Raw genomic sequence first — 27,209 nt, forward strand, 5'->3', positions numbered from 1 at the left:
ACAGTGAGAGGGAGAGCGCTTGCCACTGTACCTGACATTTCTGAGTAGGAAAAGAAGAGACAACTGACACACTTGCCAGCACACTCTGGACATAACCAAGATGAGAAAATCTCTCTGACTGACTTAAACAGCTAGAAATTGGCTAGAAATAACAAGAGAAAGAATATGAAGCTTAAGGAATATTTATCAAGATTACCTTCATCTGTGAAGTCCTCAGCTACAAATTCAGGATCCTAAGACATACTTATGAGTCCTAGCTGTAAGGAACACAATTTTTGTCTGTGAAAGACAGAGACACTTGGTGGATCAAATCCATAGCCATTTCACCTATTAAATGTGTTCCGAGCCTCCACACAACTTCTACCTGATCATCAGATGTGAGTTCAGCAGATCCTGACATCAGAGTTCTTTCTGGGTAGGTTTTGAGAAACTATGCTTAAAAGATCAGTGAAATTTTAGGCTAGTACAAAAACAATGCATCTTCTGCACCATATCTCTCACTTTAAAAACTTCACAATTAGTACAGGACCAATATTTTCAGAGGATAAAGTAGGTTTATTAGTCTTATTTTTCCCAGTGATATACATGATTTCTTAGCGAAGCTGACTCACATTAAGAAATACTCAATTTCTTTCAGGCACAATGAATACCTGAGCAAGACAAAATAATTTTAAGTGACAAACATCCCCCCGACTGCAACATAGGATTTTTGAATTTAACTATGAAATTGTTATCATAAAAGTAGTATCACAAAAGTGAAATTTTAATTTCAAGAATCACCTTCCCCTCATCATAATACTGAACATCACAAAGATTAAAGACAGAATCATCTAGTTCTACTAAACAATCCTACCCAAAACAGTCATTATAAACAAAAGAGAGATTTACACGGTATTATTGAAAGAATCCAGCACCATCTATTTGACAACTTTACCATCCAATGCCACCTTTCATGTCACTGTTCCCAGTTTGGGGGCCAAATACATTTTGGTCAAATTTGGGCCAAATACTTTTCCCATGCTTAGTCTCTCATCAGAAATTCATATTCTTCAAAACATTGAAGAAAATTAACTGAAGCTAAAATATTCTGAAAATGGTTGAATCACAGCCTAGCCAAACATCCATTGCATTTCCAGGGCAATACAACTGTGTACAGTTCTATCCAGCAGCTTCTAGTGCATAACTGCTTCTCTTCGCTGCAACTTCTTTTGAAAGCAAAATACTATGAAGCACCAAGCAATATTTCAGGTATTGAAATATATCAGTAGCTAGTTCGAAAAATCATTCTGCCCTCCTTCTACTGTAAAACTGTACATGGTTGAATTTCCATATTAATATCTTCGCAACTCTTTATTTCCACATTTTCTGCATATTATCCACAGCTTATGCATTTGGCTGTGCTCCAATTCTGAACTGTCATTGTCCTCTCAAAACTCAGACATCAGGGAGCCAGGAAGGCAGGTAGGACAGGCATAATATATGCTATGTGCCTAGAGAGCACGATTTTCCAGAAAAAAGCTACACAAGGTTGTACAAAAGATGAGAATGAACAAAGATGCCATTTCTCCGATATCGATGTGATGTACCCTGCTCCATTTTGTCATTTTCCTCCCCCTCTAATGACACCTGGTAGCTTTAAATTAAAAAGATGAAAAAAACAATACAGCTGATAATTGGACAATTATTCTTCTCAGTGGGAAAACAGGAATGACGGGTTTTAGCCTTGGAAGCTGGTATTATCTGTCATACTAGACAGGGAGTTTGACTTCCTAGTTTACCATATTGAGTTGAGGTGACATGTAGTGCTTTCATATACAGTTTTGACTTCAATGCAGACACTCACGTAGTCATTTTTTAAAAAAAATGAAACAGAGTTACAGGGTTAAGGATGAAAGTGATGAATTACAACAGACCTAGTGGTGGGGGTGTTCCATTCCAACCACAGAATCACCTAATCCCAAAACCATCCACTAAAAAGGAAGATAAAGGTGTCTTTGAACTTATGAGCTTTTTACCACTGCTAGAGGTGGGACAGCAAATGTATTTTCAAAAAGTGGTGATATAGTTTTCTGTCCTACATTATTTATCCTTTTTACTTCTTTCTTCCCTTAAAAAAAATGCATGTAGTACACTTATCTTTCAGAGATATTCTCAAATCATATGTTCTACTCCAGAGACAAAAAGTGCTCTGAATGGAGTACCATTTGTGCTAAGCCGAAATTCTTGTTACCTTTTTTTTATTTCAGAGTATTCCTCTCAACTTGACAAGGACTTTTCAGACTGATGCAGTATTAGCATCATTGAAGGTGAAGGTGTTGGCATAGTGGCTGACATTTTAAATCTGGAGACAAACTCCGGTTGCTCTTTACGCACCTCATTTTCCACTCTCTCATGATTTCATCATTATTCATAGAGATATAGAACAGTTTGGGTTGGAATGGACCTTTAAAAGTCACCCAGTCCAAACCCCATGCAATTCAAACTTTCTTTGGTCTTTCTCCTTACCTTCACACCCCACCAGGGATCTGTGCTACTGTTCACGTATCAAGCAATAAGCAGGACGTGTTGACGATCAGCCATTCCACACATGTGATGGTAAAGTGAAAGATATATTATCATCCTATTTCTGAACATCTAAAACACTGGCTTTCTGAAAGAGGTGGTAAAAGGAAACCCTCCTCACCCCCAAGAGTATGAGAATATAGTAAGAACTTGTTCTCTACAAGGTTAACTGTAAGTTTAATGCTATATTGCCATGGATACTCATTTTTCAGTGAACACTAACAACCAAAAAATGTGAATTAATGAGCCTTGTTTTACACTGGTTAGAGACAAATTCTACAAAGAGATGCCCACCAGCCATATCTTCCCATCATCCATGGAAAACAAAACATTACTTTCCTAGATGATCTCCAAAAACTTGAGAAGTGACAAGCTACCAGAATACAGACATCAATGCCCATTACGAGTAACATTGTCTCTGTTCCTCTGCACTCCCACCTGCTATCTTGGACTGTATTTTCACTGCTGAAATTTAAACTTCATTAGGATAAGACTGACACAAGGGTGTCTATGTGCATGCACACACGCCACCTTACACAACAACAGAGTCCCAGACTGTGAGCAGGATTCCTTGGCTAAAAAGTAAGATGAGCAAGAGCTTCAGGCAGGAGGAATGGATACTCATGTTTCACATAATGGTGAGTTTATCCTAAAGAAGTGGTGCAGATTTCTACATTCCTATAGAGTGACATACAGTAAGAGCCACCCTGGGCCACGTCGGATTCTACAGGCATAATTTACTTTTTCTGTTATATCTGGAAAATAAGTCCCTATTATGCACTGAAAATGAAGACCATAACTATTGAAGTTATGTCTACAGTGCAAGGCTGCAAGACTATGGTTGCAAACATCATTTACTGAAATGTGGGGTATCTGGCAATACTCTCCAAAATTAACACCCCTAACAGCTCTTGTTTGAACCTCGGGGCTCTCTGAATTGTAAAGAACATAAAATTGATGAGCCCTGCCTTCAAAACCTCTGGAATTGGAGACAAAGAAAAAAACCAAAAAAACTGGAGATAAAGAAAAAAACAAAAACCCAAAAGAACTGGAAGTATTTTATGAAGTAAAAACAAAGCTGCCTAGTAATACTAGGTTTCCATTTTTGGTCACTTAGACATCCAGGAATTCTGTCTATACACATGAGCCCATTCAGTGCTGTTTAGAAATTTATTTGGGCAGTCTTAGCAGATTGAGGGAGACATATGCTTGCAATTCTTTCCCACTATAAAACCCGAAGACAAATATTTCAAAATTATTAGGACACAGATGCAGACTGCATCATTGAAAATAGGAATCAAGAAGCACTGTTATTCTGATTAATGAGTTTAAAACTCATTAAACAAACCAAACTACATCAGTGTGAGTTGAGAACAGTTTAAAATCCACACATGATTTTTAGTAACTGTTCACTGAAGTGATAAATAAGCTACCAGAAAATACTGTCTTCAGGTATGAGGTAACGGAAACTATTTAACTTACATTTTAAAATATATACACTTACTGGAATAAGCAACTGTGCTACATATGAACACATTCACATCAGTTTAATTTTTCTGACCCCCAAGTTGAAAAATCTGATTTTTTGCCAGGCAGATTAATATAAACTGCAAGTTCCTTAAAAAAAAATGCTGTATGACAAGTAATTAACTGGTTTTGGATAAGTTTCAAAATCAAGCCAACTGATTTGAACAGAAGGCAGAAGACAAAGACTGATTGATTCCAGAAACATTCAAGGATGTGCTCTTCTGCCCCACAGCAAAACACTGGAACACTGGAATGCTAAAGACTGATACCAGAATGGCTAAATTCCAGACTGAATATTTGTGGAAAAAGTGGGAGGGTATACCTGATTTTTTTTTTTAAATATCTCTTAAATATTTCTGCACAGACCACAAAACAGATGGAGTAGGAGACAAAAATCAGCATACCATGCAATTCTAGTCAAGTGAAAAAGATACCACAGAAGCTCCCATGTCTCCAATCTGACAGATGTAGCATCAGAAAATAAAAACACCTTCTCTGGGAAAAAGAGAAAATCCTTTTGTATATCAAAGCTAAGGTAGCTATTAGAGCTGCCAATTTCTTTTCAAGATTACAGGACCAAAGACAAAATCAGAAATAAAGCCAGGCTGAAGGTAATTTTAAACTAAACTCAGTTACACAATAGCTTCAAAAAAGTAGTGAGCTGAAAAATTGCTGCTATTAGCTGCAAGAATCTAAGGAATGACCAGAAGAGTTTAAAAACTATGCTTATGATTTAGAGCTTTGTATTACACAAAATTAAATGGAAGTTCATAGAGGACTTGGAGAAAACTCGAATAAGGAGTGATGATATCATTAAACCTGGGAGACAAAGAAATCTCAAAGCAAGGAGGAGAAACTCAGGTCTTTGTACTTCAGAAGTTAAGACATTTATCTACTTGCTTGTCTGAAATCAGGTTCACAGTATTGTTGTACTTAAGGCTGGATAAGCAGCTGGTATCTTGGTACTCATGATAGGGATGTGTCATGGGATAATGTGTATGACAAGATGCTTCACGGCACCTGAAAGTTGCAGCCAGACCACCTTTACATCGCTGGGATAATATGACTGTAAAACAAAAATCTGTCCATGTGACTTCACATCATCACCAGAGGGAACAACTTCTGCTCACCAGCTAGGTCAGACAGACACTTGTAAACCTGCTTCACTCACAATACAGTGTCCTGTCCATCAGTCCTCAATGCCTCAAACACACAGACAGAGATCAGTTTTTTTGTGTTCAGGATTTTTCTGGAGAAATTATCTGTTATAATTTTAGATGCAATACTCTGTACTTCCTACTGTGAACAAGTTTGGGCTTTCTTTTTTTAATTTGACAGCTTTGCAGAAAAAGAAAACTGATCATCCCAATAGTAGCACCACCAGAAGAGGTCCTGATAAGCTGCAGACCCACAGCTCCTCCACACAAATATCAAGCAAAGGCAAAGCTGCTGAGGAGCACTATGAGGAGGGGATCCAATTGCCTGGCCAGAGCAGCTGGGACCCCTTCACTTCCCAGTCACCTCTGAATAACACATTCCTCTTCCTCCTCCAAGTGTCCGAGTTGCACAACTCAAACACAGGTATTATCATATTGCGAAGAGTTTGTGCCTGACCCTGGTAACAGCTGGCCCTTGTTTTAGTTGTGTGAAAAATGCACATTTGGCCACACAACAAACACCGCGGGTCTGCCAGGTGAGCAGTGTGCAGCCACTCCCCAGAACACGTCATGTGCTTCTGATCAGGTCCTGTGATGGGACACGACAGCAGCCTGCCATCTGATCCAACCCACACACTCACTGTTCAGACAAGACTGGGGATCTGTCTATCCTCTTGTAGATGGTATGTGAATTTTAGCCATGAGAGAGAAATATTTCTGGTTATGTGATGTCAAATGTGCTGCAAGGTCATTCAGAAAGAGTGGCAAGGCCAGATTAACTTGTAGGGCACACCAAACCTTGTCTGCAGGTCACAGCATGAACTCTCAACTGAGAATACTGTACAATACTTTTCCTCAGGTAACTTATCTGAACAAAAACCCAGGACAATTATTAAGTTAAACTAATGATACATCTATACCACAGTTGCTTTTTTAGAAAGACTCTCAGTTGGTTTTGTACAACATAATTCAACACCAAAATCAGTCTGGACAAGGCACAGGATTTCAGCACAGGCCTATTAGTCTCAATTCTCAGAGTTTATATTCACATGCTGAAGGTTACCTGGAGTAACACTGTACACTGTTCTGTGGACATACCCCAAAACAATTCCTACTTCTTAATTTTTCTAAAATTGAAGTTCTAGAGCAAAGAATTAATCACTGTGAATTTGCTATTCTAAAATAATTTCAAAATCTGAATGCAGCTAAACCAAAACATTGTATGTATATATATATAGTTTATGATCTAAAAATGAACATGAAAAACTTACTTAAAAACACAGATATATTATAAAATAAATGTATTTTATTAAAAAAAAAAAGAAAATCATGTGGTAAGTTATTTATTCTTCTAATGAACTTCTTCAGGAGTGATATTTTTCCTTTTGGAATAGTTAATGTACACAGAGAAAAGAGGCTAGACTATTTCACCCTGCAAGATAATAATTAGAACACAAGAACCACTTAAGGAGGGAGAGGCTCAAGTTCGATACCACTAGAATGGTCTTCAGCCTGGGCATTTGATGTGAGCAGTTGTTCATCAATAAAAAGCACAAAACCACTGAGAGATCCATTCTGCTCTGCAATTTATTTCAGGAAATAGAACTCTAGTAGTTACACCTGCTGAGCTATAAGATGTTCTGCCAAGAAACAGAGTTTACATTTGAGGATGCTGCATTTCATCCAAAAAAGAAGCATTACAACCCAGAAATCCTGTGCCAAGTAGAGTCTGTCATGTTTCCCTGCCCTGAAAATTTTTTATTATAATGATTTTTTTTACCTCCATAAATACTGAAAATTGTGCTCTCTTTGTTTTGCCAAACTGACTAAAAGTGAAGAGTAACATAAAAATAAAAAACAGATAACAGCTATAAAATGCAAGCATCTAAGAGATGCTATTTCAAACACTTCAATGAAAGAGACTACAGAATTTGTTCAGTTTTGAGGTAAACTCTGCAATTTCTAATGCATCAAAAATCCAAACTTTCACTGGATTAAGATCAGAAATTGCTGCTCACTATATATCAAAACAGTTCTAGTTACTTACAGGGGTACTAGACCACCCTTCATAGTGGTGCCTATTCAGGATCAGATTAAGCCAATTCCTACTCCTCCTCCACCAACCAAAGAATCATTCTCTTGCAACATTACAGACATCAGTTCAAAATAAATAAAAAAATAAATGTCTGGACCTGACTGAAGAACAAGGAGGGTTAACACAAGTGCTTATTTCATAACTTCTGGAAGAAAAAATGTATGAAATTTCAAGCACCCCAGTAGACTGAGATTATGAGCTGAAGCAAGAGGAATCATCTTTACATGCTTTAAATTAACCTCCTCAGAAGCGCCTTCACAAGAACGGTGCCATTAAAATTCAAATTAACTGTAATTTCTGTGTGAACAGAAAGTCTGAACTTAATATTGGTAATTTACAACAAATATCTTGTAAATCTTTCACACTACTCTACAACTTCAGGGTAGCATTAAAAGCATATTTCTAAGCAGTTTGAAGCCTAATCCACACGGAGATTGCTTATCTACAAAGCCACCTGCATACTGTAATTTAAAGTATTATGCTGAGAAAAGAGTATGTAGACTATTTTAAGTAGCTTTTCTATGGTTTACAAAAAAACTTTTTTTGAAGTATCCACCACAGAACTTCGCCACCCTCAACTAGTGAATCACCCTCTGCTAACCTTAGGGAAAAAAAAAAGATCCTTTCCCCAGATATTTGCCTGTTTAACAGGAACTCGACTCCTCCCTTCCATATAGCTATTTCCTTTTTACTCATTGTTTCTCACTCCCATTATCCTTACAGAGCGCCTCATTCTCCATCCCAGCTGCCAGCATCTGAATCATTAATACAGCCAGAAAACAGTAGCAGGAATACTAGCTACTTTAGGAAACTGCACAAGTAGCAGTTAAACTTTACAGCATCACACAGGCTAAGTCAGGTGTAACCAGTATAACTGATATACCAGGTAAACCAGGTGATAGGAGATTCCCCACATGGGATTACACGACATGTTCAAGGACATTTAATTTCAAGTGTCTTAGCACTGTTCAGTAACTGAGTTGCTGTAATTTATTCTGTATGGACTCAAGCCACCCAGGGCCCACCCAGGGGCAAGATAAAATGGTGGTTTAACACATTTTACCTTACTAATGGGAGTGGTTAAGAACATACAGCCAGCTCTTATCACCTGCAAGCGACCATTAAGGCATTATAATTGTCCTTTTTTTAGATTTAAGGTTCCTATTCAAAATTTTAAGTGAAAAATTGTTAAAAGCCATTATAGAAACGCTAATGTTCCATGAAGAATTCCCTTAAAGAAACATGTGATTGCCCCTCTCATTTGTGTAAATTGACAGCCTGGGTGTTGACATGATAAATCCTTGGCTGGTGTAGAACCTCATATTGGGATCTCTGTGTGTGCTATGCATGTGTGCCACCACAAAGCATCCTCTGACATGTGCCCTGAAGATGTCAAGGGCAGCTTGTAAATCATGGCACATCTGTTACATCCCTCCATGGACACTGACAGCATCCAGACTGTAATGAAAGACTGTCCCTTACAGGGGAAATTTTATTACAAGTCTAACAAGTTTAGTACAAGTTCTGGTCTTGTTGTGGTCACTGGGAATTTTATAGTAGACTTGAAGGCAGAGAAAATTTAATTGCCATTTAAAAAAAAAAAAAAGAATGCAGAGGACACAGACATTAACTTAAAAAAAAAAAAAGCTTTAGATTGAATATGGCCCAAAATGCAGCAAAAACCCCCTCAACATTGGGCATCACTGGTAAGGGAACCAAGAACAAGGCAGATGGTCCTTTGCCAGCATACAGAACTGTGGCACAGCAGCATCTTGAGCACCATACAGAGTTACTCTCCACATCTGAAGGTCACAACAGAATAAGAGAAGGCAGAGAGACTCAGCTGCTTCTGAGAAAGCAGCTGCCTTATAAGGAAACACTAGAAAGGCTGGGAGTCTCTTAAGAGAAGATGGCTGAGGGGAATACAACTGATGCCTACAAAACTCAGAAGGTAGCAGATACAGTGAATGCAGAACAGGTTTTTCCACAAATCCTGCAATACTAGGCATAGAGAAGAGTTGGTGAAATTAACAGATCAGTTTAAAACCAATGAAGGACAGCACTGCTTTGCACTGAGCACAGTGAACATCTGGAATTTGCTGGCACAAAATCGTGGCGACAGACAGGACCAGCACATTCAGGAAGGGACTTGGCAAATTCATAGACAACAAGTCTACAGACACCAAATGAAATAATCACACTCTCCAACATCCCTATTGTAACAGTTGTGGGTACTGGAGGAATATTAGGGAAAAGAGTGGCAAACTCAGTCATCTGGCTTGCACTAAATTCCTAAATAGCATTCCCTTGCAGATGCAGACACATTACTGGGTTAGATGGCCCACTTGTATGCTCAAGCTGGACATTTAAGCTCTTAGGCACACTATTATGAAGCAACAACAAAAACCTTACTAGGAATTTTGATCAAATTCAGCCTGGCTTCTGCAGGTCAATAGAAGCTGCAGTTTTTTAAGTCAAGGCTGCTATTCGTCCTTGTAGAGAAAATTCAGTGGATCATTTCAGACTGATACATGTAAGAGGCAAACAGTCACAGGTATTAGACACACATTTACTTCAGAATTTCTACTACAGTTTCAGTCTATTTCAGTATAGCTAACAGGTGGAACTGGCAAAAGCTTATCTTGATAAGCTTGCAAAGCTTATCTTGATAAACAACAGCAATGTCAAACCAAACAATGCTGGTCTCCCTAGATTATATGAATTTTCAGCTTGAAATTTTGAATTTTTACAGTGTTGTTTTTTTGGTTTACCTTCACTGCACTGAAGCAGAAAGCATATAGGACAATCAGAACAACAAAGCTTCGGGAAATGCTGTATAGCGCAGATACGAACCCAGCGGCAGCTGAAATACAGAAATTACATGTTAGTTAATTTCTTCTTAAAAACGAACATGCAATCAAAAGAAAAAATGAAACAGCTCTTGCATTACTAGAAGTATAGAGATTTAAATCAGATATCATAAAGCTAGATATTAACACCTTCAATGCCCCAAATAAGCTCACTGTTTACAACTAAGACTGAAAGGCCGATGCCACGACACTTCCTGTTTTTTCCATTTTCCTGAGGTCCTATACTATTCCCTGTTGTTACTGAACATTGTTTTGCCAAAATATCAGTATGCCTCTTCATGTTGATACCAAGGAGGAATGCAGTGATCTACAGAATTGGCAGTTTTCTAGTCAAACTCCATGGGAAGTTTTCCTCCTTCTCTTTGCTCCTGAGGCACAGGCTCTGCTATCATCTAAAAGCATCCTAACTTGCTCAGTCAACCATGCTTTGCACCATATCAAGACACATAAACAAACAGAGAGAGAGAAGGACGCCAGAAGATCTCTTGCTATCACCTCCTTCGAGGGCTTCCAGAAGCCAGGTAGGAAAAGTTGTCAGACAGAATCAGGAGTTCCGAAGTCTCAACAATGGAGACATAGGGGCTGCAAAACCATGCTGTAATTAGGGTTCAACATACACTGGAATCATCATTATGATGATAAACACTTTATATGACACATTATTTCCTGCAGGTCCACTACAGAATTTATAAGACAAAAAGCAAAACATCCCTATCCACGTATGCTAGTTTCAACCAGTTGCCAAAGCCTATGTCTACAATAGCAAGAAGAATGATGCAGTAAGGGTAGGTCTGCGGAATGAGAGGTGCTAAGCACGTCATATCCATGATATACAAGTTTGAGATGCCTTACTGAAGACTGTCCCTAGTCTGGTCCCACAGATTGTATGCTCATTAGTGTTCAGAGTGCAACAGATGCACCCTACAGTTTCATCCAAATGGAATCCAGTTTGCATGCTCTGCCATCATTCCATGATGTAAAACATGTGGTAAATGGGAAGAAGGAGGAACTTTGTTTCTAACCCAAAATAAGATAACAGTGTAGATGGATCTCAGTCATCTCTGTTACTTAAGCCATAACGAAAAAAACCCAAACACACTACCAGTAAAAAATCCCAATGCATCATCTCTCAAGGGCCTTCTTTACTTTCTGACTGAAATAACATCAAAAAAATAATCATGTATCTTATCAATATGCCTTACTATGGAAAAATGCAAACTTTGTTTTTATTTTCTAAATGGAGTTATAACAGAAAAAAAAATTCAAAGGTTTTCTTTTTTAATAAATATAGTAAGAGTCACATCAGACATGCCAGGAAAGAGTTCTTTGATATCAACCAAATTCTGCAGCCTATAGCACAATTTCCATACAACTTTTCAGAAAAATAAAAAAAGAAATCGAATCAAGTGGCTCTTATTAGTATTCATCCCATTATCAGATGAATCCTATCAGCTGTTTGAGCTTTAACATGCACTGTGCTTTGAAAAATGCAATAATATATTCTAATCTAAGGTTATAAGTCCAGAGAGGGATCACTCAGGCTTCAGATTGCTACTTACCAGAACCTCCAAAAAGCAACATATCTATTTGTTCCAAAAGATATATGCAGAAGGTGTTGATTTGAGGGAAAAGTCCAAGCAGAGAAATTGCAGGAAAGCAATATAAAAACACTAAAGGAAAAAAAAAAGTATTTTAGAACACAGTCATACATCTCAATATATGGAAAACAGAGATACACGCATCTTACCAGAATAAGAAATTGTTGCCATAAATTCTGAAAACTTTTCAAATGAGCATACCTTTACCTTAGCAGCAGTGATTACATTTTCCTTCTCATGTATTCAAAACAATGTTATTTTACACATAAGAAACTAAAGCTCAGGGGTTAACTTTAAGATTTAGTTTGGATAAAAGCAGTGGCAGAGAAAATAGCATTATGTAGCCTCCTTAATGCTTCTCAAATCATTTCAAAGTTATATTTGTTCCTTTTAAAGTACAGAAATTGTAATTTGCAGACTTTGGAACTTCTTCCTTAAATCTGAGATTGTTTACGTGCACCTATAACAATTCAATATAAACAAAGAAAAAATACTTTAATGGCTAAGATTCTAAATATCTTGGCTATCACAATATCCTGCCTCTGCCAGAAATCGACAGAAGACACTTACAGCAGCCCATAAAAATGGGACAAATCTATAGTGAAACTTCCCCAGAATATTGCCCCAGCTTCCAGACATATGGACTTTAACTCTGCAGTAGGGAAAGAACACTAAAAGCAGGAAAAAAACTCAGGGGTAAAATCCAGTCTGAAAACATTACATACTCTCCTTCTAAACAGAAATGCTGATTTAAATGGTTGCCTTACAGTCAAGAAAAAGCAGGAGTCATAATTCTGTCTTTTGTTCTGTTCATTTTCATCCACTCCTCCTTCCCATCCATTTACTCTTAGCTCCACCATAGAAAATGCTAAGCAAGGCTGTCTAACAAAGCATTTAAAAACACACTTGACCCAAGTATCCAATACTGTAAACTTTCAAGGATGCATGCACATGTTTAATCATACCCTTACTGCTTCATTACACTAGCACCAGAATGTTCTGCGTGGTGATGGACAGAGATGTGTGTCAGTCACTCTTTCTTGTAAACAAGTATGTGTTTGTTACTTTTTATATGTTAGGAAGACTGTATCCTATTCATTCTCAGAAAGAGTAAATTAAACAATCACAAGCATGACTTACTCCCCTTCCCCCCAGTCAGATTTTTTAAAGGTAACAATAGGATTTATGTTCTTTGCTGAAGGCTAATTTCACATTTCCCAGTTCATTTTACTAATGAATATTGTGCTAAAGGGAAGCAATGCACCAAGTTTGATCTGACAGCTTTTATCTTCCTCTTCTTATATACTACTGCTATCTAATATTGTAAATCTTGCTGAAGAAGTCAAGCACAGGAGACAAAATGACTTGCTCAAGTGTTTTAACACAGACAGCACTTGCTTAAGCATACTCACATTCACAATGCACCCTTCAACACTACTTCCTGCTGCTGGTACAAATTACACATATGTAAGAAAATGAGGAAATACGGTCATCTCAATCTTTTATATGCAAATGTCGACATTAATTTCCTCTTCCTTTATTACTCTGCACTTTTTTAGATATTCCCTCAAACCATACCAAGCCAAGCAAGGACCGCTCTTTAAGATGGACAATGGCATGACAGAACAGAAAATTGCTTAGCAGGCCGTATAGAACTTGCCATGGGATCAACTATCCCAAAAACTCACTGCTGAAACTCATAGGTGATCTTGTTCCTCGGACAACAGGCTAGCAGAACTGCCAGAATTCATCTTAGACTACTGACTTACAGTCCAAATGACTGCCTTTGCTGTAGCAACCTCAGAAAAAGTGGAATAAGAGCAGTGGAAGGAAGGATGAGATTAGACAGTTGAAGTACACCAAAATACAAAGAGACAAATGTAAACAAGGAGGGAAAAGTTACTTGACTACGAAATTGTCCTCAGCTCACCCTCTCTATATTAAGACCTTGAACAATGCTAACAACTTCTTTAGCTAAGGCAGCTTTGTTTATGTCATCCTGCACAAAGGAGTGCAGAGAGGAAAATAAACAGTTTGCCACCTACGAAAAGATGAGATTTAGGAGCAATAGTGTCCTTTGTGGGAAAGAGACGATAAAAGTAACTGACTAATCCTTTAGAATTAGAGAATTTGTTTAAGCATCACACATTTCCATATAGAACACCTTGAAGACCTGGACCACAAAGAGATGCTTATGTGACCTGCTGGCATTTAATACCCCAGTTCGGAGGTTTCCTCTAAACAAACACCTATCAAAGCAATGTAAGAGGGTAACACAAATTTTAACTTTGGAAAATTTGGGTCTTTTGAGAAATGTAGAATGGCAATGTCACTGCAAACATTTTAGAAGTTTAGAAAATTATTAACTAAAAAAAAATTACATATTTGAGTATTAGTCCATTTGCTGTGTAATAATACATTTTTTTAACAAGGAAAAACAAAAGCATTATTTCAGTGAGAAATAGTCTTTTTGTTCTCCCACTCTTGAACATAGCAGAGGATAATATTGATCAGCTTCCTTCCCCTGGGAGAAATTTGTTAAAAGCAGCAGGCAGAGGACTTGCTATCACAAAATTTTGTCACCACCTGACACTTAGCCTTTTGAAATGTCTGCCAAATAACTTCGTCTGTTGAATGTTTAAATGATTTCATCACAAGAACTATAATACATTAAATGCGTAACTACTTTTATCACTAATCACACCTGTAGCACCCAGTGACTGAGGTTGGCTCTGTCTGTACCTTTATTTGCACTTCATATGTTAATGTAGCAAAAATAACGTCAGCTGAAATAAGAAATTCAAAATGAAAACCACAGGTAGAATTAAAGTCATGACTTCCTAACTAATGTAATTATAAATCAATAGCAGAATTACCACCAATTTAAAATAAAACAGAATCAGATCATAAGTAGGTCACTTGCAAAGAAATGGACCTGTTAAAAACCCCATTCTTAAGTAATTAGGTTACACATCTAACAAATTTCCAATTATTTCCTTTTATAATCTTGTTGCAAGACTTTTATCACAGTATGCTATGCAGCATCACGTTAGTTCCGTGGTAAGTTCTTTATATGTTTTCCATCCCTTTTGCTTCTTACCATAGTAAACACCTGAAATTGAAGACTTTTCCTTTCATTGGTATTTGTAACGTACAGTCAAAAATCCCTTGATTTCCAAACATATAAACTCTGAATATCACAATAAATTTTGATAAAAATATAAAGTAAAAAGTCACCATAACATGATAAACCAACAGAAAGAGATCAAAAATACCTAGCAAATAGGCACAAATGCAAAACAATAGTAACAGTTCATTGGTATGCAGTGGGACTGACTTCCCCCCTGATTTTATTGCCCAAACCAAATACTTCTGTACCTTCATTACCTAAGAGATTCTATACTCAAAGTGCAGCAAGATGCTGGAGGATGCCAGACTGCCATGGCTTACAGAGGTAAATGCACTGTGAACACTTGCAAGGATTCATGGCAGCCAAAAGTTGGGGCTCCCATAAAAGACAAAGCAAGGAATAGCCAGAGCATGGCACCAGACATCACTTGAACAAACATACCTTGAAAAACAAGAACAGGGGACAAGCAAAAGGAAATGGTTTCTTCTCCCCAGATGCTAGCTGGGGAGACGAGCCTGTATTTCCTCTCTCCCTCACCTCCTCCAGGTTGCTTCAAGAACATACTCTGCTATCTCTTTTGAGGCCAGCCAAAATTAACACATTTATAACCACATTTCATTTTCTTATAGTGGTTGCTATAGTTTTTCATTTATCTCTATCCCAAGTGTCATCTAAGATTCTTGTTGAATTATTTATCAGTAGTTTTACTGCTAACCTTTGACAGACAGAGAAAAGAAGATTTAAGAAGAAACTTTAATGAGACCAAAGGAAATGAAATAATGAAAGAAGCTAACTAAAATAAGTGAGATGTAGGTCTTCATATTCCCTGGTTTCTGGTCTGAAGAATTGGGAGTCAATGTAGCCATATAAAGGACGAGGACGCTTTCCTAAAACAGTATGCCTTTCAGAGAGTAATAGTCTGACTTGAGTACAGCAAAACACAAGTACAAGAGTCACAGGTGAACAAAGACCTCAAAGGTCATGCACTCTATACCACAGAAAGTTTTTTCTTCTACTACAGTAGGTTTTCTGGGTTCTAAATTCACAAAACAACAGGCAATCTTTGGTACACTACAACACAGCTTTTGGGCAATTTTCATCACTTTAACAGTAAACTTTACATCTCCTACCTCATCCTTTAACAGTGTTGCACTGTTGACATGAGTCCAGTTCAGCACTTGTATCTGTGACACAACTGGTGTAACATTGCAGTTATAGACTGCAAGTGTGGTGTCCAACAGGAAGAAGTGTCCTGACAGAACAGGGTAATGTCAGCTGTGGCCACTCCAAATTAGTGCTAAGGGATTGTCAGACCTGCTTTAGGGTAATATCTGAATATCCCAAACAACCTCAGAAGATGATTCCAAAAGGACACAGGTTGAAAGCTATTGGAGAGTGGCTGCTTCACACCATCTGGTCACATGGACAGTATGATTAAACCAAACCAAGAAAAATCGTGTTCTTCATGAGCAGAGGAATGTCCACCTGAGGACTTGGCATGGATTAGCTTTCAGGCATTACATTTAAAACTCAACTTTACTCTGCAACTTACTCAACTTACTCTTGCTCCATACAGACAAACCCTTACAAAGAGTAACTGCATTTCACAGATGATGTCTTTTGCTAATAACATCAGTGACTGTTAGTTTTCTATGGAGACATTTCTGTGATCCTCATTTCATAAAGAATTCCTTTCACATGAGGGAAGGCTGCCAGCTGCCCCCATCCCTGTCTTAAGTAATTGCAAACGTTTCTATCAATGTGACTTGGAGTTGTGCTTCCATAAACACACATTTGATTGCCAACACAGGAAAACACAGACTTCCCCGGCTAATGCTTAATTCATTTTTATAGTCCTAGGAAAAATACTGACTCACCTATTACATGGTCTCTGGCTGACTGAAGAGATCTAGGCGAAAAGAGCTTCAAGCCATACATTGTATACACAGGAGGATTAGTGTCTTTAGATCCAGCATCTAGCAGCAAAATAAGGCCACACAGTATACAAAAATATACAGGTCTGCTGTAGATTATGATTTTATTGTGTCCCTGGAAGAAAAAAGAAAGAATCTGAATTTTGTATTCATTCTCCTACTGTGCACACTGCATTGAACTAGAGAGAGGGTCAGGGGTCAGAAAAATATTTTAATGACTTATACATAATAATTAGTAATAAAAATGCTACAAGGTACTTTTTCTTCTCCAGAGAAAACTTTCAAAAGTCACAACGAGCAGTTAAGACTGACTTCAGCAATCATTTATGCTTTTGAAAATCTTATCTTCTGGACCTTTCAAAACATACTAATTGCAGGAGCCAAGTAAAAAAAAAATAAAATAGTAGAGCACCTCCTAGGTGCAGTGTGAGACATGGAAATTGATTTTTTTGCATCAATACAATTTAATTTTTTTGTTACTTTGAATCACTTGACAGCAAATCAGCATCCCCTCCGGAGGGAGTGACACTCATCAGCAGTTTCTGGTCTGCCTCTCATGAAGCACTTTGAAATTATGATCCAAAGGAATTAGGATGTGAAAGGATTCTCATCTGATGTCTTTCATGCACATCTTTCACACAGTTGATCCTCACTATTCCTACAAAACACTGCTGTGGGGCTATAGGCCAGGGAAACTAACGGACACTTAAGAAAAATCTAAATAGTAGCAAGTTAAGGGTAACTAAGACATTTTAAATGCTGGTGAGCGAAAAGATTCCTTGAGTGCGAAAAGCCAGGAGCAAGTGACCAGAACCCAAGTCTGCCTTGCATAAAGCTGCTGTGCAGCTGTTCTTATTTGTAAAATGCAATTCAAGTGAGTATAATAAAAGATTATGTCTTTTTTGAGTCCACTTACTGACTTGAAACAGCAGCTGTATTTGTTTGGCTGTCAGCCAAGCTCATGTGTTGGCATTGCTATTAACTGATCTGTACTTTTGGGATCAATCAGTTAACAAGGTGGCAGATTACAGGGAACTCAAGGGCTTATATCACACCTCACATCCACGGAATATGAATCTAGTCAGAGACAGAAATCCTTGCTGTTTCATCAGTTTCAATTTTATGAATGCCTTTTTTTTTTTTTTAACAGGACACATGTCCATGAAATAATCCATGGAGAATTAGAAAAATAAAAATCTGACCTTAAAAAAGAAAAATCACTTAAAATATTACTTTCTGGCATTTTTTAGATTTCAGTTCATTTATCTTAAATATGACCTGTGCCTTAGGAAAAGAAACCAATAAATATACACCTAAACAATTGTTTAACGTTTTATATCCTGATGTGCACTCCAGATCAAAGTCTATTTTCTTGTGATGTTAAATTCTTATCTTACCTCTTAAACTATGGAACCTGGTTTTATCTTTCCGTGGTAGTTATTTGAAGGTAGTTGGGTAAGACAGAGTTGATGATTAGAAGTCCAGAGGTTTAACTCCACACACCTTGCAGTTCCACACAGAACACTGACACACTCAATTAGGTTTACAGTGTATATTTGACTCTTACTTCTAAAGCAGTTTATAGTGCATTGGGTGAAGAACTGGCTGCAGGGCAGGCAGAGCTCAAAGAGCTGTAGTGGAAGGGGCCACATCTGGCTGTGGAGTTCCCGAGGGCTCAGTTCTAGGGCCAGTTCTGTTCAGCAATCTGGATGCAGGGATGCACCAGTAGTAAGTTTGCAGAAGACACCAAACGGGGGGTGCTGTTGACTCTGTTGAGGATCAGGAAGCTTTGCAGAGAGAACTAGAGAATTTGAAGCATTTGGGCAGTGTTTAATGTGATAACATACTGGATTCTGCACCTAGGATGGAGTAATGCTGGGCACAAGTATAAATTGCGAGAGGAGTGGCTGGTGAGCAGCCCTGCAGAAAGGGATCTGTGGGTGCTAGTCAGCAGCAGGTACAGTGTGAGTCACCTGTGAGCCTGGGCAGCAAAGAAGGTAAACCACCTCTGATTCATCAAACACAGCATAACCAGCTGGACAAAAGAGGGAATTATTCCTCTGTACTCAGCATTGGTGTGGCCCCACCTTGAGTGCTGTGTGCAGTTCTTGGCCTCGCAATTTAAGAAGGATGTGAAGGTCCCTGAAGACATCCAGAGGAGAGCAACAAAGCTGGTAAAAGGGTTGGAAGTAATGTCCTAAGAGAAGCAGTTAAGGACTTATGGCTTGTCTAGTTTGGAGAGGAGACAAGGGTGAGAGGCGACTTCATTGCGCTCTAGTTTCCTGAGGAGGGGAAATGGAGAGGGAGGTGCTGATCTCCTCTTCCTGGTAGCCAGTGATAGGACATGTGGGAATGGCTCTGCTGCCTCTGTCAAGAGAATTTCTTTACCAAGAGGGTGGTCAAACACAGGAACAGGCTTCCTAGAGAGGTGGTCGATGCCCCAGGCCTGTCAGTGTTTAAAAGAGGGATTTGGACAATGCCATTAACAACATACTTTAACTTTTGGTCAGCCATGAAGTGGTCAGGCAGTTGGACTAGATGATCATTGTAGTTCCCTTCCATCTTAAGTTAGAATAAAATAGACTAATTCACTCACTCTTACCATGCTAACTATAATAACACTTACTCAGATTGAGGAAGCAGCTTCCAAACGTTTCCTGAAAGCTGCAATATGTGAGCAAATACTACGTCCCTATTTTTCAGGTGGTAGTGGAGAATGAGACAAAATCCCGAAAAGGAAATCCTCCCTATGATCAGATCAACAGGAACAAAGCAATGCAGCAACAATGCTCTCAGGACAGTGGCTGCACAGCTGTTGCACTGCTTGGGATGCACTGGAGCTGAATGAGCTTCTTAGAGCACAACAAATACTCCAGTCCCTACCTATGACATCACCGTCATTTACATCCTTCATTTGAGGGACATTACATGTCATTTTTTAAGGTTTTAAAAACAAACAAACAGAGAAATAGGAGCAAAGTCCTCTTGAGCCTGCCACTGACAAGCCAAGTTACACAGCCCTTCACCAAAATAGCATGTGGTAGCACAGCTTGTTTCAACTAGATATTTTAGATATTAAGGGCTTATTTTGTTTTACTAGACAAGCTCACTAAATTTTGACATGCAAGACTGATCTCATCTTGGTGAAATTACTCCACTCTGCATTCTCCTTCAGAAGAATTTAAATAATGAAGCACAATTCCATTTATATTTTACAACTCATTTGTTGAACAACATTTTTTCCTTCACTGATAAAAGTTTCAGTGAAAAATCTCCCTTTCCCTAAATCTGATAAAAAATGTCACTGGCTTTTTCGAGTCCATATTTCTCATTAATATGTTTCAGAAACATATTCACATCCTACCAACACAACACCGGTGCACATCATACTTTAATAAAAATATTAAGACTTTCAGTAAAGATAGAATAATTTCAAACACTTCAATTTAGTAAAGCAGCAGTTTTGACTGCAAAGCATTTTTAATGGGAAAATTTTAGAAAGATCTGATGATATTTTTTTGTTGTTTGTGGGTGCACACATGCAAGAGGAAAAAGACAGAAGGCTTTTTATATAAAGAAATGTGCATGTGCTCAGTTCTACAGAAAAGCTTACAAAGACAAATTAAAAATACTTTTAAAGCGCCTTATGGGATTTATGAAACTGCCTGTAGTAGCTACACAACTGAGTTAGCTATCTGCTTTGGCAAGTAATGGGACCAAGACAATGAAGTTATGCAAGAGATTCTCTAAATCTTGTTAAGAGCATGACTGCAATCTTTCAAGCTCAAATGCCTTTGTAAGCCTGAGCCAGATCCTGAGCTATACAGGTCTCTTGTGAGGGACTTACAGACAATCTCTCCTGATCCTTCTATATAGCCATTTACTAAATGTAAAACCTTGTCAAGGCTTTGCCTAAAACCTTGAAATGCACATGACAAGGATCTATTGGATCTCTGAATTTAATACCCTGCAGTCACTGGGACCTCTCTTCTATCATGTCATTAACAACAAAATATACCACACTTAGGATGGACTTGATTTATTCTCTCCACCATTCCAGTGAGGAGGCTGTTTCCAAATTTCACCATCCCAGAACCATGTACCCCTGTGTAAACAGCAACTAAAGGCCACCACCTACCAATGGATCAGAACTGGAAAGGCTAAAGCACCAGCTGACAGTAAAATTAGACTTTCATCTTCTAGCAGCCAACAGTTCAAAAGCAGCAAGTGAATACATTGGCACTCTGAAGGAGTTTAAAACAAAAGCTTATGTGTCTCTAGGCACTGAATTTCTGAATTCACTGGATGCTATTTGAAAGCAGTCTTTCAAAATGGTACAGGCTAGAGATGACAAACTCACATCAAACAGTAACAAACACTGCATGTGAGAGATAGGGAAGAAGCTTGGAACCTCCTCAGCAGGCATGGATAACATAAGGCATTAGTGGCTACTCATGGATCCACAAACACAACTTAATTCAGTGTGCAGATCTGAGGTTCATGATGGCTTGTTTCACACTGAAAAATCTCATCTGCATTTTCATTCATGGGCATGGTACAGTTCATTCTTTAATCCCTCTGCTGTTCTGCATCCTCACATTAACATCAAGAGATGTTACACTCTTTAATTTTAATGTAGTCACATGAATTATGAAAAAGTACATGGAGTATCTTTTCTCGCCTTCTTGTTGTCCTATTTTTGAGGTGCTTAGCAGCTCAAGCAAGCCTTTAGAAATATCTACGGTGTTAAAGAGATACAATGTAGAAATAGCTAATCTTCCATTTTACCATAACCCCTCCCACCTTTAAAACTCTTAGTGGAAAAACTCTCTAAATTTTATTTTCACTGGAGTTTGCATGGTGCGCCAAAAAGTTTGCAAGAAAGTATCCTTGATAAAGTTTTAAGAAGATGGGGATAAACCTATTGTTACTTCACTACACTGCTGCATGACTTACAGAATACAATATGGTGAATAACACTTGTAACAGTATAGTGGGAGCCTGAAATTCAAACCTGGATTCTGCACAAAAACTGTTCCATTTAAACTCTAGTTTATGTTCAATACTATAAAAAAATATGGGCTAGATAGGTTTATAATGAAGTTTTGATTAAACTGTTTGCCACCCATTTTAAACAAATGTACATGTTACTAATGTCTGATTAAGTGTAAGTTATTTGATTACAGGTCACATAATTATGTCTAGACACATGCCAGCTGGACTGACAAATAATATTACTTTAGTCACCAAAAACCCCAACTTTTCACTGAGGTTGGAATATTTCTATAATATACTGAAAATATTACCCTACAATTTGCAAGTTCCTGTTTATTAGCTTTCCCTACTTTTTATGCAGACAGATATTTCCTGTGAATGCATTATAATCAAAACCATCATAAGTTCACCCCATAATAACTGGAATGGAAAAGAAACTGAGAATCTTCTGAAATCCATCTTAGTGAAGCGTGTACCAGATATTTGTAAATAATCTCCATTTCAAGTTCAGCCTGTATTTCTAGCCTTCAAACTGACAAAAATAATTGCTCCCTGCCAAAGGGAAATGATCCAAAAGACCTGAACTTTTCAACATGACAGTTTTGAACCCTGAGGGAAGAGACACTGCCCTCAAAAACATTCAAAGAGCTAAATAAGAAATGTGAGCAACTAAGCATCCAGTGTAAAAGCAAGAAAGGGACTTTATGACCGCTGAAATGTCTTCCAAGATCCTCAAACCAAAAATGCTGAGACTGTGACAGGTGAAGTGGTAAGGCTGCAGTTGTAGGATGATGCCTCTAAACCAGTACTGTGACGAGGACAGACTTGTTCTTCGCAAAGGTGTTTGGCACTGTCAGAGTTCAGTTTCATAGATACACTCAACAGACAAATAGCAACCAGCAAGGATCCTTACAGCCTACATTCACCCAAAGACTTGGCCATTTCTTCAGGAAACAAGCAGAAATACTGTGACCATATTATAAAAAAAAAGAAAACACCTGTGTCATTTGATGAGCTAAAAATACTATTGATAGATACATATGCAATACCAGATTTAAAAATTAAAAAATCAATCCCCCAACAAAAAAAAAAAAAAAAGACCCAACTGGCCAACAACTGAGCTGCTAATCTGGAGCTTTTCCTCTTCTGCTCTTCTCAGTTACTACTTCTAAAGGAAAGTGAAGAAAATCCTTGTCTGATGCCACAGGACTGAACATCAGCAAACTACTTCAGATGAATTTGTTTTACTGCATATTTCAGCTTAAAGAAATAGCATTTTTCTAATACGAGTGATAAATTCAAATACCTTAAAAATAATTAAACCTTGTACAGAGTCTCGAAATCACAGGCAACATCTTTTTCATTTCCACAAATCATGTAGAACAGTAAACTACTAATACCTGTATTTCACTGAACAACCATTTCACATTACACAAGTGATAATAAAGACTTGTTTTACTGGCTGAGACTTACATGTATTGGTGAAGCGGGATCAGGCTGAACACTCTAAAAACAAAACAGAAAAAAGTTTGCTTGCAGACTTTTGCCTTCAAAGAAGTTAGAAGAGAATTCAGCAATTGGCTATGAACCTGTGTCCTACCTTTAGAAGAGAATATTGGCAGCTGGCCATCACAAGACAGAATAACAGAACCCAAATGTCTTTACAGAAGCCTTGATTCAGAGTCAGGAATCCAAGAAGTGAAACAAGAACTACTAGAAGGACAGCAAATACATTCTCCTTTATATCTTCTGTCCTATGTGAATAAAAGTGTTGGATAAGTACAAATATTTATAGATTCATTAGAGCAAGGCAGGTGCATTTGTAGATGGTATGAACTGTCAGTGCTGCAGCTATCAGAATTTGCAGGATCCAAGGTTTCACTCCCATAAATACATTTCCATGTTCAATGGTATTTTACCCCCATGCCAAAAACCTTATCCAAAATGATACCTAAAATGTATAGAAAAAAAAGCATATGTGCTGAAGTCCAATATCACCTCCAAACTCACTTCCCAATTAGAACTCCACAGTAGAGCTGAATTTGAATGTAGGAAAGTATGTTTATAAAATGCAAACAAACAAAATCATCGAAAAACCAAACCAAAACAACAAACTACCACAAAACCCCACACAAACAACCACAAATAAAACCACCCAAAACACTTTTAAATGAGGAAATAAGACATTCCATTAATGAAAAACATACATCTGACAACAAAGAATTGGATAAAAGACCAAATTTGTCATCTGATGTTTTATTTGTTTTATTTGTTCTAACAGAATATGGAAGCTGAGATAAAAAGCAATGCTAATATTCAGGCTATAACAAAAGAGCTTATCAGCAGATGTTTTCCATGCAATTGAAACACAGAGATAAGACACCACACGTAAGTAAGTATCTTCTCTGGGCTTTTAGCTCCCTGACATGTAGCTTGATTTCTGTAGTAGGTAAAATTGTCATCTGAAATTTGGCATAGCATCCCCCCCAAAAGCAGAGACAGGAAAGTCAGCAGCCATTACGTATGTAAGCCAACACATCTGAAAATCCTAATTTTCAGATTACCAGCAGATTACCATGCAAGATCTAATAGCAAATAGTACTGCATGAGGAGTGATGTCAAGACAACAAATTTTCTCTAAACAAATAAAGTTGAACGGGAACAGAGGCAGCAGCTGAAAGATCTCCTCCTGAACACCACTCTAGAAATTATTTTCTGTTTTTTAAAGATTAGTGTACTTGGTTTACAACAGCCTAATACCCCTCCACTTCTGATTTTCTCATCAGAAAGCTCAGAAGCACTGAGTCTAACAGCTGTGAGTCAAATTACAGGCTATTCTACAAGGCTCATGCTCACACGAATCAAAATCTCTGCTTGAAGATAAAGGGTAGGAAGAATCACCGAAATCAACTCTGAGGAGAAACATTTTCTTCAACTTAAAGAAAAATGCACTTATCTACTCAACCTGAAAATAACGACACTAATAAAAGGCTCACTTTTTCCTTCTCTAGTGGTCTGCATTGCTTTTTGAACATGTGGAGCCACCCACTGTAATGCTACATAGAGCAGCAGTAAAAAAAAAAGCTTACCTGTCCAACAATGCCAACAAGGTCAGTCGATCATACCAGACCTTAATCCATTTGCCAGGGAATATAACAAATCTGTAAAACTGCCTGTTCAGTTTCCGTTGTGCTGAAGAACATGAAGAATCCTCAGGGTCCTGGTTGGGTTGCTACAAAACCAAACCAGAAATACACAAAGATCTCTCACACTGACATATAGCTGCCAGAAAAACAGATGTTTAAAAGGCCAAATTTACATGAAGAATTAGATTTTTTTTTCCTAGCATATTTACTTTCTTCATTTTAAATTAGAAACAAAAATATCACACCAGCTTAATCACTGCAGATGGACAAAAAATATACCAGTTATGGAGCTCAACAGTGACAACATGTTTTAAAAATGAATACTAAATATTAATTTAAAAATAATTATTTTTTTAGTCCCAATCCAGTGCTTGTCTAAAGTTTCTAATTGAAGATTTTTCATGTATCAGGTTCATTACAGCACAACACAAAAACACACATGACAGGACAAATCCTTGGCTTTAAATTAAAAAAAAATCAAGTAGGCTTTAGGGTCTAGAGATGTGAGTTATCAGCTCACCTTCCAGAACACAGCTTTGTTTATCTTTCCTGAGATGCTTTAAATACCACATCAGGTATGCCTCCTCAAGAACAGCAAGAGGAGAAAAAAATTGCAAACAAGCACAAACTGCATAAACATCCCTAGTTTAAGAGCCTCTAATCTTACTATCACAATCATAAATCCATCCTTTTGAATATCGCTTCTGTCAGATTCTAAGGCCTTTTCTTGTCTGTTTGAACTACAGTATTTCAGATCTCCCCAAACTCTACACCTGCACTCCTTCACCAACACTTGTGGGGAGAGAGGCTTATCTACAGACCATTAGCCAAGCCTGCAAAGCTAGACAACAACAAAAAAAAAACCTCTACAAAGCAGTGATTTCTTTCCAAGGTACACCACCATTAACTGATTTTATGGAAAGGGGAATCACTTATTCTTCCTTCAAGAAGAAGAATTTGAGATTTCAAATCACTGTGAAGTCTAGTGATTTTCAACCTCCTTCTAGGCAGCCTCCTCTTTCCCACCCCACCTCCCCTGCCCTATTAAAGATAATGGATCAATAAATATACCTATAATAGAACTCTAGCAATGTCTATGTTAGAATTATTTACGTTACATTAACTTTCCTAGTCAAGGAAGAGGAGTTCTGTGTGAAGTAACTGATTGTCATCTTGAATTGTAACTGTTAGCAAAACACAGTGTTTTAAACAACTTCTCCACCTCCACAAAGCAATTCGTAATTTTTTTCTCAGATTATCGGAATAATTCTATTCTTCACTTTTCAGGAAAAGGAATTTTACACACAGTTTACACATGACAATGCATTGCTGTGCATGGCAAACATGAGGTGAAACAGGATAGAGTAAGCTTTGGAGAAAGAAATTCAAGTTTAGGCATTTTATCTCATGCCTCCAGTTGACTAAAAGTGTACAACCATGCAGAGAAGCTCAACTTCTACTAGTGCAGCACAATAACTCATGTTTCTGAGGATTGAAACATGCAGGGGGATGCTGGACTATTTGGCATTCTTTCATTTATTAACAATTCCAAGTTATTTAAAAGCTGTGAGACCAACTGGAATCCTTTCACTATGCTGATTATAAAATCTAAAAGTAGTTTATGTAATCCAAATTTTAATATTTTTATTAACACTTTAAAAAGTAACTTAAATATGGGGTTGGGGTATTTTTAAAGAAAAAACATGTTTTAAAATATTACAGTTGCTAATACCGGCATAGTTTTGTTATTCTTGGGTCCTCTTACCCAAGAGAAAGTAAAGTGAAACTCAGTGAACCACAATCATTAATTTCACTGGTCTAATGTAGATCGGTCACCATAACTAAATAAAAAAATCAAAACGGTGGCAAAGACTTCATTAAAAACACCCGTGGATCTGATTGTTCAGTCTTCAGAACAGCCTAACACATATTTAGCTGAGTGCGTAAGAGAACATTTTGGCTCCTGAGAAACTGTAACCTTTGGATGAAGTTCACCACGTGAGGCTTGCTGTACTTGGGCTGGAGTCAGACTTTTGAGCCGCATTTGGGAAACTCAGATTAGCCCTGAGCAAGTCACTAAAGTCTAACTGTGCCTCCTATCAAAAAAGGGCTCATGAAAATTCACTTCATAAATTTATGTGGTGTCAGAGACAGCCTGAAACCCTAGCTTCATTGAAATCAATAACAACACTTTT

The 27,209-nt window shown here is 37.8% G+C and overlaps 1 protein-coding gene across 1 annotated transcript in view; it reads right to left on the bottom strand.

The window, feature by feature from the left end:
- PCNX2 (pecanex 2) overlaps positions 1 to 27,209 on the bottom strand; it is a 156,177-nt gene that overhangs the window by 89,905 nt on the left and 39,063 nt on the right. The window contains exons 10-15 of the mRNA XM_051783458.1: positions 24,958 to 25,100; positions 23,469 to 23,622; positions 23,342 to 23,374; positions 16,817 to 16,988; positions 11,771 to 11,881; positions 10,113 to 10,204 (exon numbers count right to left, since the gene is read on the bottom strand). Coding sequence (XP_051639418.1) covers positions 10,113 to 10,204; positions 11,771 to 11,881; positions 16,817 to 16,988; positions 23,342 to 23,374; positions 23,469 to 23,622; positions 24,958 to 25,100 — 705 coding nt within the window. The remainder of the gene's footprint in view (positions 1 to 10,112; positions 10,205 to 11,770; positions 11,882 to 16,816; positions 16,989 to 23,341; positions 23,375 to 23,468; positions 23,623 to 24,957; positions 25,101 to 27,209) is intronic.

This window comes from Manacus candei, unplaced genomic scaffold (assembly GCF_025592945.1).
Source record: "Manacus candei isolate 608988 ecotype Guabito, Panama unplaced genomic scaffold, ASM2559294v1 h1tg000017l, whole genome shotgun sequence".
Lineage (NCBI taxonomy): Eukaryota > Metazoa > Chordata > Aves > Passeriformes > Pipridae > Manacus > Manacus candei.